Source organism: Accipiter gentilis, chromosome Z (assembly GCF_929443795.1).
Source record: "Accipiter gentilis chromosome Z, bAccGen1.1, whole genome shotgun sequence".
NCBI lineage: Eukaryota > Metazoa > Chordata > Aves > Accipitriformes > Accipitridae > Astur > Astur gentilis.
In genome coordinates, this window is record NC_064919.1 from 74943548 (window position 1) to 74960666 (window position 17119).

At 51.9% G+C, this 17119-nt stretch overlaps 2 protein-coding genes across 2 annotated transcripts; one reads left to right on the plus strand and one right to left on the minus strand.

The window, feature by feature from the left end:
• Nucleotides 1-11139: 11139 nt before the first annotated feature.
• Nucleotides 11140-13083, minus strand: LOC126036576 (avidin-like). The gene is made up of 3 exons (XM_049796515.1): nucleotides 12459-13083; nucleotides 12135-12345; nucleotides 11140-11645 (listed from the first exon to the last, which is right to left on the minus strand). The coding sequence occupies exons 1-3, from the start codon at nucleotides 12528-12530 to the stop codon at nucleotides 11521-11523; spliced, it is 408 nt and encodes a 135-aa protein (XP_049652472.1). The 5' UTR covers nucleotides 12531-13083; the 3' UTR covers nucleotides 11140-11520.
• Nucleotides 13084-13257: 174 nt separating this feature from the next.
• LOC126036547 (uncharacterized) lies at nucleotides 13258-15177 on the plus strand. Its single transcript, XM_049796481.1, is given in 3 exon segments — nucleotides 13258-14191; nucleotides 14194-14979; nucleotides 14982-15177. Coding segments are annotated over 3 exon segments (1446 nt in total). The 5' UTR covers nucleotides 13258-13704; the 3' UTR covers nucleotides 15155-15177.
• Nucleotides 15178-17119: the final 1942 nt, after the last annotated feature.

The window sequence follows — 17119 nt, forward strand, 5'->3', positions numbered from 1 at the left end:
TGACATGGGTGACATCCATTTGCCACAACTGCAATGGCAAAAGACCTCGTGGGTTAACCCCACAGCCCAAGCCCAGCCCTTCCTTTTGACGATCGGGGCATGCTTTAACGATACCTTGGGCATCAGTAAGTGGTAAGTCAAATTGCTTTGCTAACATCCTAGCGGGTTGGTGCAAGAACGCATGTGATTGAGATCTATAATTAACAAATCCCATTCTTCTGGAGGCGTAACTGGAGACGGCAAACCTGGCTGCAGGGCTCCCATACTATGCATCACCGCATTCCTAGCTCTGAGATCATGTAACAGTCTCCATGTCCCACTTTTCTTGGGAATGGTAAATATTGATGTATTCCATGGACTAGTAGAAGGAACAACATGTCCCGCTCTCAACTGGTCCTCAACTAACTCTTGTATTTTTAGCAGCCTTTCAGAATTTAGCAGCTACTGATCAATCCAAACAGGCTCATCTGTTTTCCAGCTAATTTTCAGGATTGGCTGCCCCTCAGTGACGGCTCCTAAAAGGATGGGTCACTAACATTGCCTTCATTTGGCTCAATAAATCACGGCCTATGAGGCCAAACAATTCAGTTGGGGTAGTCATGATATACGGACGCATCGTAACGTGTTCACCATCGGGGAACACAAATGGGTAATCGGTAGCTGACTTACTAAGGTGGCTTGTGTGCCCCCATCCCTGCAATACCAAAATTTGGATTGATCAATGGCCATGATGGAGGCCAAATGCATCGTGAAATAATCATAACATCAGCTCCTGTATTGATTTTCATCGGTTTCTTGACGATAACTCCATCAGGCCCTTCCAATTGCACTACTGTCGTGGTTTCAGCCCAGCCGGTAACAAAGGACCACGCAGCCGCTCGCTCACTCCTCCGCCCCCCTCCGGTGGGATGGGGAGGAGACGGAGGAGAGAAAAGAAAAAGAAAACTGGAACCTCGAGGGCTGAGATAAAGGCAGGTTACTGGGACAAACACAAAGAAAAATTACAACAACAACAACGGTACTAATGAAAAAGTATACAAAAAGAGTGATGCACAGTGCAACTGCTCACCACCCCGGACCCGACGCTCCGCCACTTCCCCCACCGAAAACCGAGACCACCCCCCGGCCCGCTCCCCATTTATATACTGAGCATGATGTCACATGCTATGGAATAGCTCCTTGGCTAGTTCAGGTCAGCTGCCCCGGCTGTGCCCCCACCTCCCAGGTTCCTGTAAAAATTAACTCTATCCCAGCTGAACCCAGGACATTATCCACCCCTTATTCTATACCATCTACATCATGCCCAGATCTTAACATTTTTCTAATCGACCACTACTACTTTCCTTGTCTTATATAGAAGTATATGGACTCCCCCCCGCCCCGACCTCGCACACACACACACACGGTGTTCCTTTAGCCTATGGGCTATCCCTCTAATGTGTCCATCGATTTGGGGGCTCTATCTGTTGTAACAGTTCTTCAGGATAAGAGAGAGATGGTGTGAGATGTTGGGTTGTTGTATGCTGCCTCTGGAACTTGTGGCTAGTACATTTGGTGCAACTCATGCCCTTGGTCTGCAGGTCGAGGATGTTGATCTTGAGGAAATTGCTGGGTGCCAGTTCAAGTTCTATCGCTGTTGTACTTGGCTCAGTTTCAAAAGTCCATCCTGTAGTCATTTAGATAATTCTCACAATAATACCCTTGATATGGCATACAGACACTATAGATACAATGACATGCATTGGCAGGTTATTTAGCAGTTAAATATCACACAGCCCAATTCACTGGCTATTCTCTCCCAAAATCAAATCTCCCTGAGGTACACATCGAACTTCCCCATCCTTCTGCATCACCCACCAGGTGTACCCAGGTCCTTGAGCAAAAACAACCCCTTGAATGGGTTTGCCTCTGCTTGAGGGAGGACAAACCCAGACTGTCTTTCCTAACATACTCCTCATGCGCACTACAGGGACTTTATCCCCTTCTACAGTATGTGGAACTCTTGGTTGGGCGGGGCCAGCCCGATTGGTGGATCCTCTAGTATTAACTAACCAGGTGGCTTTTGTTAAATGTGTATCCCAATGCTTGAAAGTTCCACCCCCCATCACTCTCAATGTAGTTTTCAGCAGTCCATTGTAGCGTTCAATTTTTCCAGAGGCCGGTGCGTGATAAGGGATGTGATATACCCACTCAATGCCATGTTCTTTGGCCCAGGTGTCTACGAGGTTGTTTCAGAAGCGAGTCCCGTTGTCCGACTCGATTCTTTCTGGGGTGCCGTGTTGCCATAAAATTTTCTCTTCAAGGCCCAGGATAGTGTTCTGGGCGGTGGCATGGGACAGAGGGTATGTTTCCAGCCGTCCAGTGGTTGCTTCCACCATTGTAAGCACATGGCACTTGCCTTGGCGTGTTCGTGGGAGTGTGATATAGTCAATCTGCCAGGCCTCCCACTGTTTATATTTCAGCCATCGCCCTCCATGTGACAGGGGGTTTTGCCGCTTGGCTTGCTTAATTGCAGCACATGTTTCACATTCATGGATGACCTGTGCGATAGTGTCCATGGTCAAGTCCACCCCTCGATCTCGAGCCCATCTATATGTTGCATCTCTTCCCTGATGGCCTGAGGTATCGTGGGCCCACTGAGCCATAAATAGCTCGCTCCTACGTTGCCAGTCCGGGTGCACCTGAGACACTTCAATCTTGGCGGCCTGATCCGCCTGCTGGTTGTTTTGATGTTCTTCAGTGGCTCGACTCTTGGGTACATGAGCATCTACGTGACGTACTTTTACCACTAGCTTCTCTATCCGAACAGTGATATCTTGCCACAGTGCGGCAGCCCAGATGGGTTTACCTCTGCGCTGCCAATTGCCCTTCTTCCATTGCTGTAGCCACCCCCATAGGGCATTTGCCACCATCCATGAGTCAGTATAGAGATAGAGCACTGGCCACTTTTCTCTTTCAGCAATGTCTAACGCTAGCTGGATGGCTTTCACCTCTGCAAACTGACTCGGTTCACCTTCTCCTTCAGCAGTTTCTGCGACTAGTCGTGTAGGACTCCATACAGCAGCCTTCCACCTCCGATGTTTTCCCACAATGCGACAGGACCCTTCAGTGAACAGGGCATATTGCCTCTCATTTTCTGGCAGTTTATTATACAGCGGGGCCTCTTCAGCCCGTGTCACCTCCTCCTCTGGCGACATTCCAAAATCTTTGCCTTCTGGCCAGTCCGTGATCACTTCTAACATTCCTGGGCGACTGGGGTTTCCTATGCGAGCCCGCTGTGTGATCAGTGCGGCCCACTTACTCCACGTGACGTCGGTAGCGTGATGTGTAGAGGAGACCCTCCCTCTGAACACCCAGCCCAGCACTGGCAGTCGGGGTGCTAAGAGGAGCTGTGTCTCAGTACCAACCACTTCTGAGGCGGCTCGAACTCCTTCATATGCTGCCAAGATCTCTTTTTCAGTGGGAGTATAGCGAGCCTCGGATCCTCGATATCCCCGACTGCAAAACCCCAGAGGTCGGCCTCGGGTCTCCCCAGGTGCTTTCTGCCAAAGGCTCCAGCTGGGGCCATTCTCCCCAGCTGCAGTGTAGAGCATATTTTTAATATCTTGTCCTGTCCGGACTGGCCCAAGAGCTACTGCGTGAACAATCTCCTGCTTAATCTGTTCAAAGGCTTGTCGTTGCTCAGGCCCCCATTTAAAATCGTTCTTCTGCTGAGTAACTTGGTAGAGAGGGCTTACAATTTGACTGTAATTTGGAATATGCATTCTCCAAAACCCCACAACACCTAAGAAAGCCTGTGTTTCCTTTTTATTAGTCGGTGAGGACATAGCTGCTATTTTGTTGATCACGTCAGCAGGGATCTGACGACGCCCATCTTGCCATTTTACTCCTAAGAACTGGATCTCCTGCGCAGGTCCCTTGACCTTACTTTCTTTTATGGCAAAACCAGCCTTCAAAAGGATTAGGATTATTTTCTTCCCCTTCTCAAAAACTTCTTCTGCCGTGTTGCCCCATACGATGATGTCATCAATATATTGCAGGTGCTCTGGAGCTTCACCTTTTTTCTAGTGCAGCCTGGATCAGTCCATGGCAAATGGTGGGGCTGTGTTTCCACCCCTGGGGCAGTCGATTCCAGGTGTACTGGACGCCCCTCCAAGTGAAAGCAAACTGAGGCCTGCACTCCGCTGCCAAAGGAATGGAGAAAAATGCATTAGCAATGTCAATTGTGGCATACCACTTAGCTGCCTTTGATTCCAGTTCATATTGAAGCTCTAACATATCTGGCACAGCAGCGCTCAGCGGTGGCGTGACTTCATTCAGCCCACGATAATCTACTGTTAGTCTCCATTCCCCATTGGATTTCCGCACGGGCCTTATGGGACTACTAAAGAGTGAGTGAGTCTTGCTGATCACTCCTTGGCTCTCCAATTGGCAAATCAGCTGATGGATGGGGATCAGGGAGTCTCGGTTGGTGCGATATTGCCGCCGGTGCACCGTCGTGGTAGCAGTTGGCACCTGTTGTTCTTCAACCTTCAGCAACCCCACAACCGAAGGGTCTTGGGAGAGACCCGGCAGGGTAGACAGCTGTTCAATCTCCTCCGTCTCCAATGCAGCTATACCGAAGGCCCAACGGTACCCTTCTGGGTCCTTGAAATACCCCCTCCTGAGATAATCTATACCAAGGATGCACGGGGCCTCTGGGCCAGTCGCAACGGGGTGTTTATGCCACTCATTCCCGGTTAGACTCATTTCAGCTTCCAATACGGTTAGCTCTTGGGATCCCCCTGTCACACCAGAGATACAGATGGGTTCTGCCCCTTTATAACTTGATGGCATTAGGGTACATCGTGCACCAGTGTCCACTAGAGCCTTCTATTCCTGTGGGTCTGATGTGCCAGGCCATCGAATCCACACTGTCCAGTAGACTCGGGTGTCCCTCTCCTCCACCTGGCTGGAGGCAGGGCCCCTCTAATCCTGGTTAGAATATCCGTTACTCACTTTCTGCACACGTGAATCGGAAGTCCCTTCAAGGGGATCAGAAATGAGATCAGCCCATCTACTACTGCGTCTGGGGGACTGCTCACGGGAAACTGGAGCAGCGGTTTTCCAAGAAGAATTCTCTTTCCTGGTTGCTTTTTCTCGCAACTCCTGTACCCGTGCATCCAAGACTGAGGTAGGTTTTCCATCCCACTTCCTCATGTCCTCTCCATGGTCACGCAGGTAAAACCACAGGTTAGCCCGTCGTGTGTACTTTCGTTCTCCTCTCTCTTGGGTAGAGGAACGCTTACTCCCAATAACTGCGATGCGGGCCCGTACAGGTGAGGAGGAGGACAGATCTACTTTGAATTGCTGGAACTCTCGGGACGACCCCTCTACAGCTGAGACACAGGCCCGTAGGGAGGAAGAGAGACTTCCCTCGTCTTGCCGGAGTTGGACAGCCAATTCATCCACCGTTTGTCCATAGCCTTCTCTCCAGGACATCACTGCCAACGAGTTGGCATAGGTTGCTGGTGCACTTCGCAGAAACTTCCGCCACATGGGTTGTGTGCGTTGGACCTCATCTGGATCTGTGGGTGACTGCGCATTTTCTGGATCATTATAAATCACCTCCAGCACGGCTAATTCTCTCAGGTACTGAATCCCTCTCTCCATGGTGGTCCACTTGCCTTGGTGACATGTAACTTCATCCCCGAAGGGGTACCTTTCCTTTACACCTAACAGAAGTCGCCTCCAGAGGCTGAGGACTTGTGTTTTTCTCCCAATCGCCTTGTCGATGCCCCCTTCCCTAGACAGAGATCCCAACTGCTTAGCTTCTTTACCCTCTAATTCCACACTACTAGCCCCACTATCCCAGCATCGGAGCAGCCAGGTAACAATGTGCTCACCTGGGTGGCGGCTAAAATCTGTTCGCATGTCACGCAACTCACTCATGGATAGGGATTGGGTAATTATTCCAGGTTCTGGCTCTTCCTCCTGTTCTCGCGATGACCCTGGTTCATCTTCATCTCTCACTAAGCGAACTGATTTCTTTGTGCGTTTCTTTTTCTGTACAGGGGCGACTGATACTGGCACAGGTTGGTTCTCTGGTTTAGCTGCAGTGTCTGTCACCGGGGTAGGGGTAGTCGTGGTACCTGTTGTCGTGGTAGGGGCAGCCACGGTGCTTGTTGTCGGGGTAGGGGCAGCCAAGGTGCCTGTTGTCAGGGTTTGGGTAGCCACGGTGCATGTTGTCCTGGTTTCCATCTTTTCCCCCTTTTCCCCCTGAGGGTGCTGCATAATATCAAGCAGTGTTTGGTAGATACTGGCCAGGGCCCAGCACAGTGCAGCGAGTTGTACGTCTTTGGAATAGCCACAGCATTTGTCTTTCAAATATTCTACCACTTCATGAGGGTTCTGTAGTTGTTTGGGAGTGCACTTCCAAGCCACTGGAGGTGAGAAGTTCTCTAGATACCTGCCCATATCCTCCCACATGCCGTGCCACCCATGAATATCCAGCTTTGGGGCCGATCTCTGGGCGGTCCTCTTAAAGAGCCTTTTTGTAGCCCTAAACAAGACCTGAAAAATATTCAGGAGGCATAGCACTAACAGCACGCTGGCTTGCGCATCCCAAGGATATTCAAAATTCTCGAAAGCTGTTGTAATTAGTCGGAAGGAGGAAAGGGAGGCGAATGGATGGCGGGGAGTATCCCCCCCTAACTTCCCCATGGATGGGGTGTAATTACCAATAAAATCCGACAGAAGGTGCCCAAAGTATGGAAATGTTATCACTGCCTCATACAGATACCAGTTTAACCTCACGACCAGCGATGTAATAATTTCGTAAGTCGACATTGCCCAGTACAGCAAAATGATAATCCCAATCACTCTCCCAGAGATGAGATACGCAACTACAGGCAATACATAGAGCATATAAGAGCTTACAAAACGCCACCATGTAAACAAATGAAACAACATTGTGACTAACATCTATTTATCCAAGAAATGCGTTTGACAAATTTGTTTCAACACGCTCTGGCCAGATCTGTCGTTATCTCAACCCTTCTGCCCCACGTTGGGTGCCAAAAAAGGACTGTCGTGGTCTCAGCCCAGCCGGTAACAAAGGACCACGCAGCCGCTCGCTCACTCCTCCGCCCCCCTCCGGTGGGATGGGGAGGAGACGGAGGAGAGAAAAGAAAAAGAAAACTGGAACCTCGAGGGTTGAGATAAAGGCAGGTTACTGGGACAAACACAAAGAAAAATTACAACAACAACAACGGTACTAATGAAAAAGTATACAAAAAGAGTGATGCACAGTGCAACTGCTCACCACCCCGGACCCGACGCTCCGCCACTTCCCCCACCGAAAACCGAGACCACCCCCCGGCCCGCTCCCCATTTATATACTGAGCATGATGTCACATGCTATGGAATAGCTCCTTGGCTAGTTCAGGTCAGCTGCCCCGGCTATGCCCCCACCTCCCAGGTTCCTGTAAAACTTAACTCTATCCCAGCTGAACCCAGGACAACTACCTTTTCTGGTTACCCCTTGTTGTGTCCATGGCAAAGTATACCTGCGGTTTCCCTGTGGAGCTGAATCCGCCATCTCCACGTTGTACTTCACCTGGGTTCGGATCACACGTCCTGAATGGAACTAATTGTGCTATTCTGGTACCTTTAGGAATAGAAACAGGAGGGATTAAATCATGAATCATAATTCTTTCACAGTCCCACAATAATCTGCATCAATAAGCCCTGGGACTACTAGAATTCCTCCTAGAGCTGTTGAAGATCGCCCCATTAAAAATGCACTGAGTCCAAACCCCAATGGTCCCTTTATGTTGGATGTGTACTGCGGTTTCCACATCCACTCCGGAGCTTCCTGCAGTGGCGGATCTGGTGGTTGCGAGGCTGCCTGAGGGCTGGCAGCCCAAGCCCCTTGCATTCGTGTCGTTGCGTGAGGGGCCTTCACGGTCGGTGTGAATTTTCCCTGCTTCCTGTATTCTTGGTGGTATGGTTATCTTTCTTACACTTGTTGCAGCACTTACTGTTGGCAGTAACCGTACATTTGCTCCTAATGTGACCACGTTTGCCACAGTTAAAACACTTGACCGAGGGTGTCTTACTGGCCTTGTGCTTCTTTGTAGCTCCTTGTAGAGCTGTGGCAGCATAGGCTACTTTCTGTGAGTCCACTGATCGATCCATGTATTCCATCATATCAACGACGTCTGCATTTTTCGGCAAATTACACAATGCTTTGTGTGTCTTTCCAGTAGCATTTTCAAAAGCGAGTATTTTGAACATGTTTTCTTTCATGCCCTCGTTCACGTCAGGGTGGTCATAGATTGCCCTATGCAGTCTATTAATAAGCTGTGCAAAAGGTTCGTTATACTCCTGTTTCACCTGGGTGAAAGCACGGCTGCGCATGTTGTCTGGTATGGTAAGAAAAGCTTGATACGCCAAGATCTGTGACAGATGACGAACCTCAGGGACACACCGTAACTGAGCGTTCCCTGATGCGAAGGGTCCAGTACCCTTCAGCATCTGCGTGGTTACTCCCCATAAGGGATCTGTTTGTTGTCGTGGTGTTGCTTGTTCCCTATCACAGAACGTCTCCCACTGCCGGAAAAACACTGACATTTGGGTGGGTGTCAAAACCAACTGTGCTAGCTGTTTAATATCTTGAGGTATCAGCGTATCAGCAGAAAAATGAAGTGCAGTATTTGGTGAGTTAACGCAGATTTGATTCCGTACTGGCTCACAGCATTCCTTAATCTCTCAATGACCTTCCAGTCAAACGCCTCCCATTTTTTCTGTCCATTTGATGCAATAACTGGGAATGCTTGGAGCATAGTCCCTTCTGTAACGGCATCTTTTATTACACCCCTCCAGCGTCTCTGCCTTTCTTCTGCAGCGGCTATTACAAGCGGCTCCGCGTCTACCGCGGGCGCGGCTGGTGTCACCGTCTCCGGTCCCGAGAGGCGGGATGGATGAACGGGCGGGGGCGGGGGCGCGGACGGTTCTGCCCGGGGTCCGGCCGCGGCCGCGGCGGGCGGCGGGCGCTCCATGGCCGGCTGACACGTGCCGGGGCAAACGGGCGGAGGGGGGGGCGGAGAGGGAGGGGAGGAGGGAGGGGGCGGAGGGGGTGGCGAGAAGGCGGGGGAGGGAGCGGGACTGGTACACGGCCAGAATCCTCATGCTCTTGCCTTCTCGGTTCATCCTTTCGGGAGGATCCTTTCTCCCTCACTTCTGGCTCTCCCGACCGTGCTGCCATTTTTTGTAATTGGTGCACCACCTCCCTTGGGAGCTCTTCCGACCGTACTGTCCGTTTTTGTAATTGGCTCACCACCTCCCTTAGGAGCTCTTCCATCGCACTACCCGATGGAGATGGTTCCCTCACCCCCGCAACCTGTTTATCCGCATTGGTCACCCCCGAGTCTGTCGGGTTCGGATCTGTCGGGCGACAGTCGGCCCCCCCTAATTCCCCTCTTTCTTGTGGAGTAACAGACGGGGGAATTTTTTCGGCGCCAACGGCCTGGCTGGGTATAGGCAAAGGCTGCGCCTGTGCAGGCGTCTCAGCGTTAACAGAAATGGATGTCGGGGGGTGGAGATAGCTGTGTAGAGAATGTCCCCCCAACTCCAGCGGGGTAGGCTGACGCGGCAGCCGTGGAGGCAGCAGAGGGGTCACGGCCGCGCGGGCAGCGGCGGCTGCCTCCCGGTCCGCCCTCATCGCCTCCAGCATGTCTGGCATTACTTTCCCAAGCGCTGCGTATTTTTTCATCTCCTTCACCTTACCCCCCTTGCAGTTAGCAGCGTCCCACAGTGCCTTGCCTATATTATCCCAGGTCGCTTCTTCAAATGCGACATTTACATTCGGGAGAAGTTCCTTCTCCCAGGCCCATAAAAGTAACCCCTTTAACACAGAACTATCGAATTTCAGTCCTCTCTCAGAGAGAAAATTACGAAGGAGCTTTAGGACTGCTTCCTGCCTTTTGTCCAACCCCATCTCCTTCTCCGACCGCTCACCTAATCAGGGCGAGATTCAAGCTTCCGCGCGTCTCCTCGTTTTCCCAGCTCAGGGCGAGATTCACACTTAGGCGCGTCCCAGCTCAGCTGAAGCTCACGTCGTGCTTCCCAGCGTGGCTGAAGCTTCTGCCGTCCTGCCGGGGCAGCAGGAACACTCTCGGCCGGCTCCTCCGCTTCCTCGTCGGTTCAGCTGCACCAGAAATTCCCATAGAGACGATAAAGTGCTGATCTGAGGGTCCCTGTTCGGGCGCCAAATGTTGCGGAGGATCCACAGGGGAAATCACGCACAGACCAATGTGATCAAGTGAAGCCCATTTACTACAACTTTTAGCACAGTTCTATACCTTATGTGCTTGTGCACGCGCCTTGTACAATACTCTAATTGGTCCAATACCCCGGTTCACGCGACACTACCTTATCCTCCATTGGCTGTGCAAGCTTCTTCACGAGGTGTCCAGCAGTTACTTGTCTCATTCTTCGGCATCCAGGAGTTGCTTGTCAGGCTCTTCTTATCTTCCTTTCTCCCAGCGTACAAGGGCACAGCGTCCTTGTCTGCTCCTGCACTTTGTCAACTTATGCCTCGTTCCCACCTAACGGCTGGATTGCTCGCATGCCCTCGCCCAGCCAAGAAATCCTCGACACCTTCCTGCCAGCAGTGGCACAGGGGCTGAGCAGGGCCAGGGTGAGCGGGAGGCAGCGGCCGAAGCTCCCCGTGGCGGCAGCGGCGGTGGCCGTGTGCGGTGCCCGGGCTCTGCCTGCGCTGCTGCCCCTTGCCCGCTCGGCCCCTTTTATGGTGGAGGGGCCCGCGGACAGGCAGTGGCCGCCCGTGCTGGGCCTCCTGCCAAGGGTCACCCTGGTGGGAGACGGGCCACTAGCCACCACGCCAGACTGAGTGGGGTCCTGCTCCTCCAGGCAAGGCGGAGGTCCCGAGGGAGCACAGTGGGGCAAACTGGGGCTGCGACGGAGGAGCCCAGGCCATGGCAGGGGTCATGGTGGGGGACAGGCACCGGGCCTCGGGGATGGAGCCCGGAGAGGGCATGAGATGCTGTGGGGGACACACAGGGGAACATGGGCGCTGAGGCGCAACACGACAGGAGACGGGTGAGTGTTTGCTGCAAAGCTTTATTGAGAGCAGCAGTCGGCGGAGCAGAAGGAGCAGGATGCAGAGTCGTCGTCGTCGTCACTGGCCTGGGAATCCCCTTGCTCCCAGCTACACTCCTGCCGGGGGCGCAGGCGGGTGAAGACGTTGGTGCCGACCCTGTGGGGACACAAAGGGAGGAGATGTAAGAGTGAGAAACGCAGCCTTGCTGTGCCAAACGCCTGCCCGTCCCTGCCCCCCTGCTTCCTCCCCCAGCATTTGCACCTCCGAGGGACCCGCAGGGCGGCCGTGCACAAGCACCCCATCCTCAACCACCCCCGCACTGGCAGCAGCTCTGCCAGACGCTGAGCACCACGGGGTGGGAGAGTCCCGAACCCCTCTGGGGATGCTCAGGGGACCTGCGCAGGGCAGGAATGGGGGGCTCACCTGGTGGCCTTCCAATCGTCCTTGATGTTGTCCACATGTGACCGCTGGAGCCACATGGTCTTCAAAATCTCATTTCCCTTCTCATCCACAAAGCACTGGCCGGTGAAGACGGTGACAGAGTCTGCAGGGATGGGGTAGGAGATGGAGGGGAGAGTGGTCACGTTACCGAAAAAGCCAGTCAGTGCCAACCCATAGCCCTGCAGCTTGCCCCAGCACAGGGGGACAGTAGACCTGGGCTGTCCCTGCCCTCTGGGGACAGTGGTGATGGGGAAAGGAGGCAGAAGGCAACAGGGGGCTTGGGGTCTCATCTGGAGATGGGCAGACAGCAGCGGGCTTCAGCCTCCAGCACAACCTCTGCACCCTGGTACTGCGAGGTGACACCAGCCAAGGAGCTCTGGGGTCAAGGATGGGGGGCATGAGGGACACCACAGAGGATGGGAGAGCATTTGGGACACCACAGGGGAAGGCAGGGGATCAACAACGACCCTGCAGGGAAGGGCAGAAGAACATCAGGGACATCACAGGGAGGGCAGGGGAGGTCTGGGGACATCACAGTGGAGGGCAGGGGAGCTCTGGGGACACTGCAGGGAGGCTGGGAAAGGAGAAGTACCTGAAAAGCTCCATTTGACAGTGAAGCCGAAGGTGGGATGCCTCTGCTGGTTCGGGCGGTGCTGGGATCCCCGGAGGGGTGACACCTGGATCTTGTTCGTGGTGGTTTTCACGGCCGTATGGTAGAAGCCCCAGAATTCGCCTTTTCCATTCACGGGCATGATGGTCATGTTGGAGCCCAGTTCATTCATCCAGCGCCCAGTCAGCACACACTAGAGCAGAGGGGACTCAGAGTTGGTGCTGCAGCACAGCCCAAGTGCGGGCATGGTGGCAGGCGTAGGCAACCCTTCCCACCCTGCCCCGTGGATCCCAGCCCTGCCATTACCTTTTTTGCAGAGTAGCCAGGAGCCACCAGCACCATGCCGAGTATCAGGAGGAGTGGAGTCACTTGCACCATCTCGACAGCAGGCAGAGAGCAGGTGTACACAGGGATGTCCTCCTTGCAGGGCTCTGCTGATGTGCCTGGTCTCTTGCCTTTTTATTGCTGCCAGATCTGTGAGTAGCAGCTCTGGCCAGGGCATTATGCAAATTTGCAGTTCCCACCTGTATGAGAGGTGGCTGCAGGCAAATATTTCCAGAAGCACCAGCTGGAACTGCACCTCCTTGCCTACACATCTGTAAGAGACTCTGTTGATTTGCTGACTCAACATCCTGTTTTTGTAGGGGACTACACACAAGATGTCCCTGAAGAAGCCACCACATGACGCCTGCTGAGCTGTGCTTGCCCACAAGCAAGGTGAGAAAACCACCATGAGCACCTGGGCATGCATCCATGGGGGAACAGGGGGCGGCACACAGGATAATGAGTTCTGTGGAAATGGGTGGACTTTTCAGAGAAACAGAGGGGACTGGAACAATAAAAAAGAACTGCGTACTCCCTTCTCGGCTGAAGAAACCCGGACTTGGAAAACATCTGAAGGACTGTAACATCTGGATCTGAAGGGAAGACACCTGGCTGGCAGCAGCAGAAGAACCTGACCCTCCATCACTGTCGTTGGAACCAACTCAGCGGGACGCTGCTGGCTTCGTGGTGGTGGTTAACTAGTCTTGCTACCTCTCTTCCGTTCTCTTGCTTAGGTCTGTCTCTTTTTCTTTTTCCTCCCTCTGTTCTATCACAGTTATTGGTTGTTATAGAGAATAAAATTTGTAAGGTTGTACAGCATCTGACCTTGTTTGTGTCTTAATCTCGCTCTCGGGTTCATTGAACAACCTTCCCCGGTATTGGATCGGGACATTTTTAAATTGGCGTCACGGACAGGATCCCCAGAGATGAGAGTGCTGCACTACTTTGTTGTGGAACTTTTGGGTTAATGTGCAGTCTGGCTCCTGAGAGTGAGAAGGGGGAACTAGTATATTCACGCGTGGCCCTCTCAGGACGTAATCCTCCTTCAAGTTAGTGTGTGACGTTGAAGGTTGTGCTCTTGAGAGGGAGAAGGGGGGAATTCGGAACTATTGTGAGACCCTCTCAAGACGTTACCCCCTTCTAGTTGTGTTGATTTGTAAGTGTACAGTGTGTCCTTCTGAGAGAGACCCTCTCAGAACGCAGACCCCCTAATTTGTGTTAGAGAAAAATGGATGCTCGGGAAACTGTTGGTGTTTGTGATTCTGCACCCTCACGGGTTGAAGGAATAGAGAAACTATATGATCTTTTAGAGGACTACCGATCTTGCCCCTCAGTCCAGGGACAAGACGGGGTGAAAAACCACTGGTTTCAACCACAGAGTGTGGTGGATCGGATAAGAATCTTGCAGAAGGAAGCTAAGGTTAAAAAAGGGAAGGGAAAAGCAATAATTTGTGCAGTGCTGGGAGTGAGTCTGGCAGCCGCGATGGAAGAGAGGAAGCAGAAGTCTGGTCAAAGTGACATGATCAGAAGCCTGCAGAAGCAACTGCAAGAAAGTAAACAGTTGTTGGAGGAGGAAAGGAAACTTGTTAGGGTTTTAAAAAGAGAATTAAAGAATCAACTTTCGAGAGAGACGGAGGTAGACACGCCTCCTGTGGAGAAAAGGACACAGCAAATCTATCCTCAGAGGGATTTGCAAAGGGCAAAAGAGACCGTAGAGAGCCCCCCCGCGACGTGCGTCCAGTGATTAAAACCGAGTATGTGTATGAGGACAGTAGCGACGACCATCCTCAGGTTATCACTAAAGAAGCCCCATATACAGCAACTGAATTAGCAAAATTGAGAAAAGGTTTTTCAAGGATGGCAAAGGAATCTGAGACGGAGTACGTGTGGAGAGTGTCTTTGTCAGGAGGAGATGGAATCTTGTTGTCAGAGAAAGAAGCAGAAGAATATTGGGGTCCAGGTGTGTTTCTAACAACTGGTGATCACCGGGCCCCATGGTCATTGACTCAGAGAGCTGCGTACTGGGCTGGAGGGCTGAACCCTATGGAACGGGGAGATCCCCTTGCCATAACCGATACGGTGGATCAGCTGCTAGAAAGTGTGCAAAAGGCGGCATGTATCAGGATGATGTATGACCGGGAGCTCAAGCCCCATCAGGGCTCCCCGATAATGCTGCCTGTGGACCCAAAGAGGATGACTATTCTGATATGGGGGCTTCCTGACTCTCTGAGACCAATTGGGATCCAATTGCAAGGGAGAATTCTAAACACCCCCAATGGAGAAAGGACTATGTCCGTTCTGGAGGGGAGAATGTCCCCTGACCATCGATGGCCAGGGACATGGGGAGAGGTAGCTCAGGAATTGATTAACTTGGAGAGAAAATACGGCCCTGTTGGTGGATCGTCTCAAAGGACTGAAAACAAGATCGTACGGCGACTTAGTGGGCGGCTATTAGCCCCTGGAAGAGAGAGGCCCCTAAGTCGACAGGGACTATGGCAACTAGGGGTTCAAAAGGTGTTCCCTGGGACTTGATGGATGGGCTCTCGACCCAAAGACTGGAGGAGCTTGTGCAGAATTGGTCAGGGCAAAAGGCCATTTCCAAACCAACCCCTAGTGCCCCACCCTTGATAAGCCTGGAGGACGAGTCGACTAAGGAGGAGAAGGTGGCAGGAAACTAGATCTTCCACCCCCTGAAGGCGAGGGGGGAGGCGGAGGGTGGATGTTTGTTAGACAACTCACCTGCAATACAAAAGGAGATTTACTGATTACTATTGCTGTAGGACCAAAGAAAAGACCGGTGACCTTTTTAATTGATACTGGGGCACAAATTCCTGCGCTAAGGCGGACTAAAGCAGAACAATGCGGGATTTCGGCCCCATCTAAAAATCTGATTGTCTTAAATGCTTTTGGGAAAACCCAATCCATGCCCATGACTCCGGCAACCCTATGGTTGCCAGGGGAAGAAAACCCGGTCAATACCATGGTGGCCGTAGGATCTTTCCAGATGAACCTTTTAGGTATAGATGTTTTGAAGGGTAGACAGTGGCGGGACACCCAGGGAAACTCATGGTCTTTTGGTGTCCCTCAGATTAGGCAGTTAGCCGAAACATCCAGCCTGGAGGTGCGTCTATTGCAAGCAGCACCTACCCTCCCCCCTTCCAAGCTGACAAATGTTAAACCCTATCCAGTGCCTCTAGGAGCAAGAGAAGGAATTACGCCAGTTCTGGAGGATTTAAAGAAACAAGGGGTTGTAGTTCCTACTCACTCCCCCTTCAACTCCCCAGTATGGCCAGTCCGAAAACCAAATGGCAAATGGAGATTGACGGTAGATTACAGGAGGCTCAATGCCAACACAGGTCCACTAACAGCTGCTGTACCAAACATTGGTGAATTGATTGCTGCCATTCAGGAACAATCCCACCCTGTCATGGCAGTGATCGATGTTAAGGATATGTTTTTTATGGTCCCTTTACAACCTGAGGACCAGGATTGCTTCGCCTTCACCTGGGAAGGACAACAGTACACCTTTACATGACTGCCCCAAGGATACAAGCACTCCCTCACGCTGGCTCACCATGCTCTAGCGTGAGAGTTGGAAACAACTCCCATAAAAGCAGAGGTAAAGATCTATCAGTATATAGATGATGTGCTCATAGGAGGAAAGCAGGTAGAAGCAGTTAGAGAAACCCCGAACGACATCATCACCCATTTGGAAAGTATAGGGTTGACAATTCCACCTGAGAAAATCCAAACCCCTTCAAGCGAGGTAAAATTTTTAGGAATCTGGTGGAAGGGAGACATGACGTGTATCCCACCGGATACCCTTTCCTCTCTCGATCAGATCCAGATGCCAGAGTCAAAGAAAGACTTCAAGCATGCACTAGGATTGCTTGTGTTTTGGAGGAAACGCATTCCTGACCTCTCAATTACTGCTAGACCCCTGTATGACTTGTTGGGAAAGAGAGCTCAGTGGGAATGGACTCAGGTCCATGACGAAGCTTTACAGTTGTTGGTATTTGAAGTGAATGCCTATCAGGCCCTTGGTCCCATTCAAAAGGGTCCAGAGGGACCTGTTCAGCTCATTGGGTTTTATTCTCGTAGCTTTAAAGATGCTGAAAAAAGGTCTACAACTTGGGAAAAGGGTCTATTTGTAGTTAGTTTAGCTCTGAGAGAAGCCGAACGGACCACCCGGCAACAATCGATAGTGCTCAGAGGTCCATTTAAAGTGATCAAAGCAGTTTTGGCAGGAACTCCACCCCCCGACGGGGTGGCCCAGAGAGCCTCTGTGCGAGAGTGGTATGCACAGACAGAACACTACTGTGAAACCTTCTCCGTATCAGAAGGAGCCGCCAAAGTGTTAAATATACAAGACGAGGTGAACCCAGATAGAGACGCCTCCGAGCTTTTGCCTGTAATAGAAGTAGCTCCTCCGTTTTCTGGACAATTGCAAAATGTCTGGTTCATGGATGCCTCGTCGAAGCGAGAGGGAAAAATTTGGAAATATCGAGCTGTGGCACTTCGAGTAGATACCGAGGAACAGATCATTACCGAAGGGATAGGTAGTGCACAAGTAGGAGAACTAATTGCTGTGTGGAGCGTCTTCCAGCACGAGGCTCAATCTGCTTCCTCTATATCTATACTGA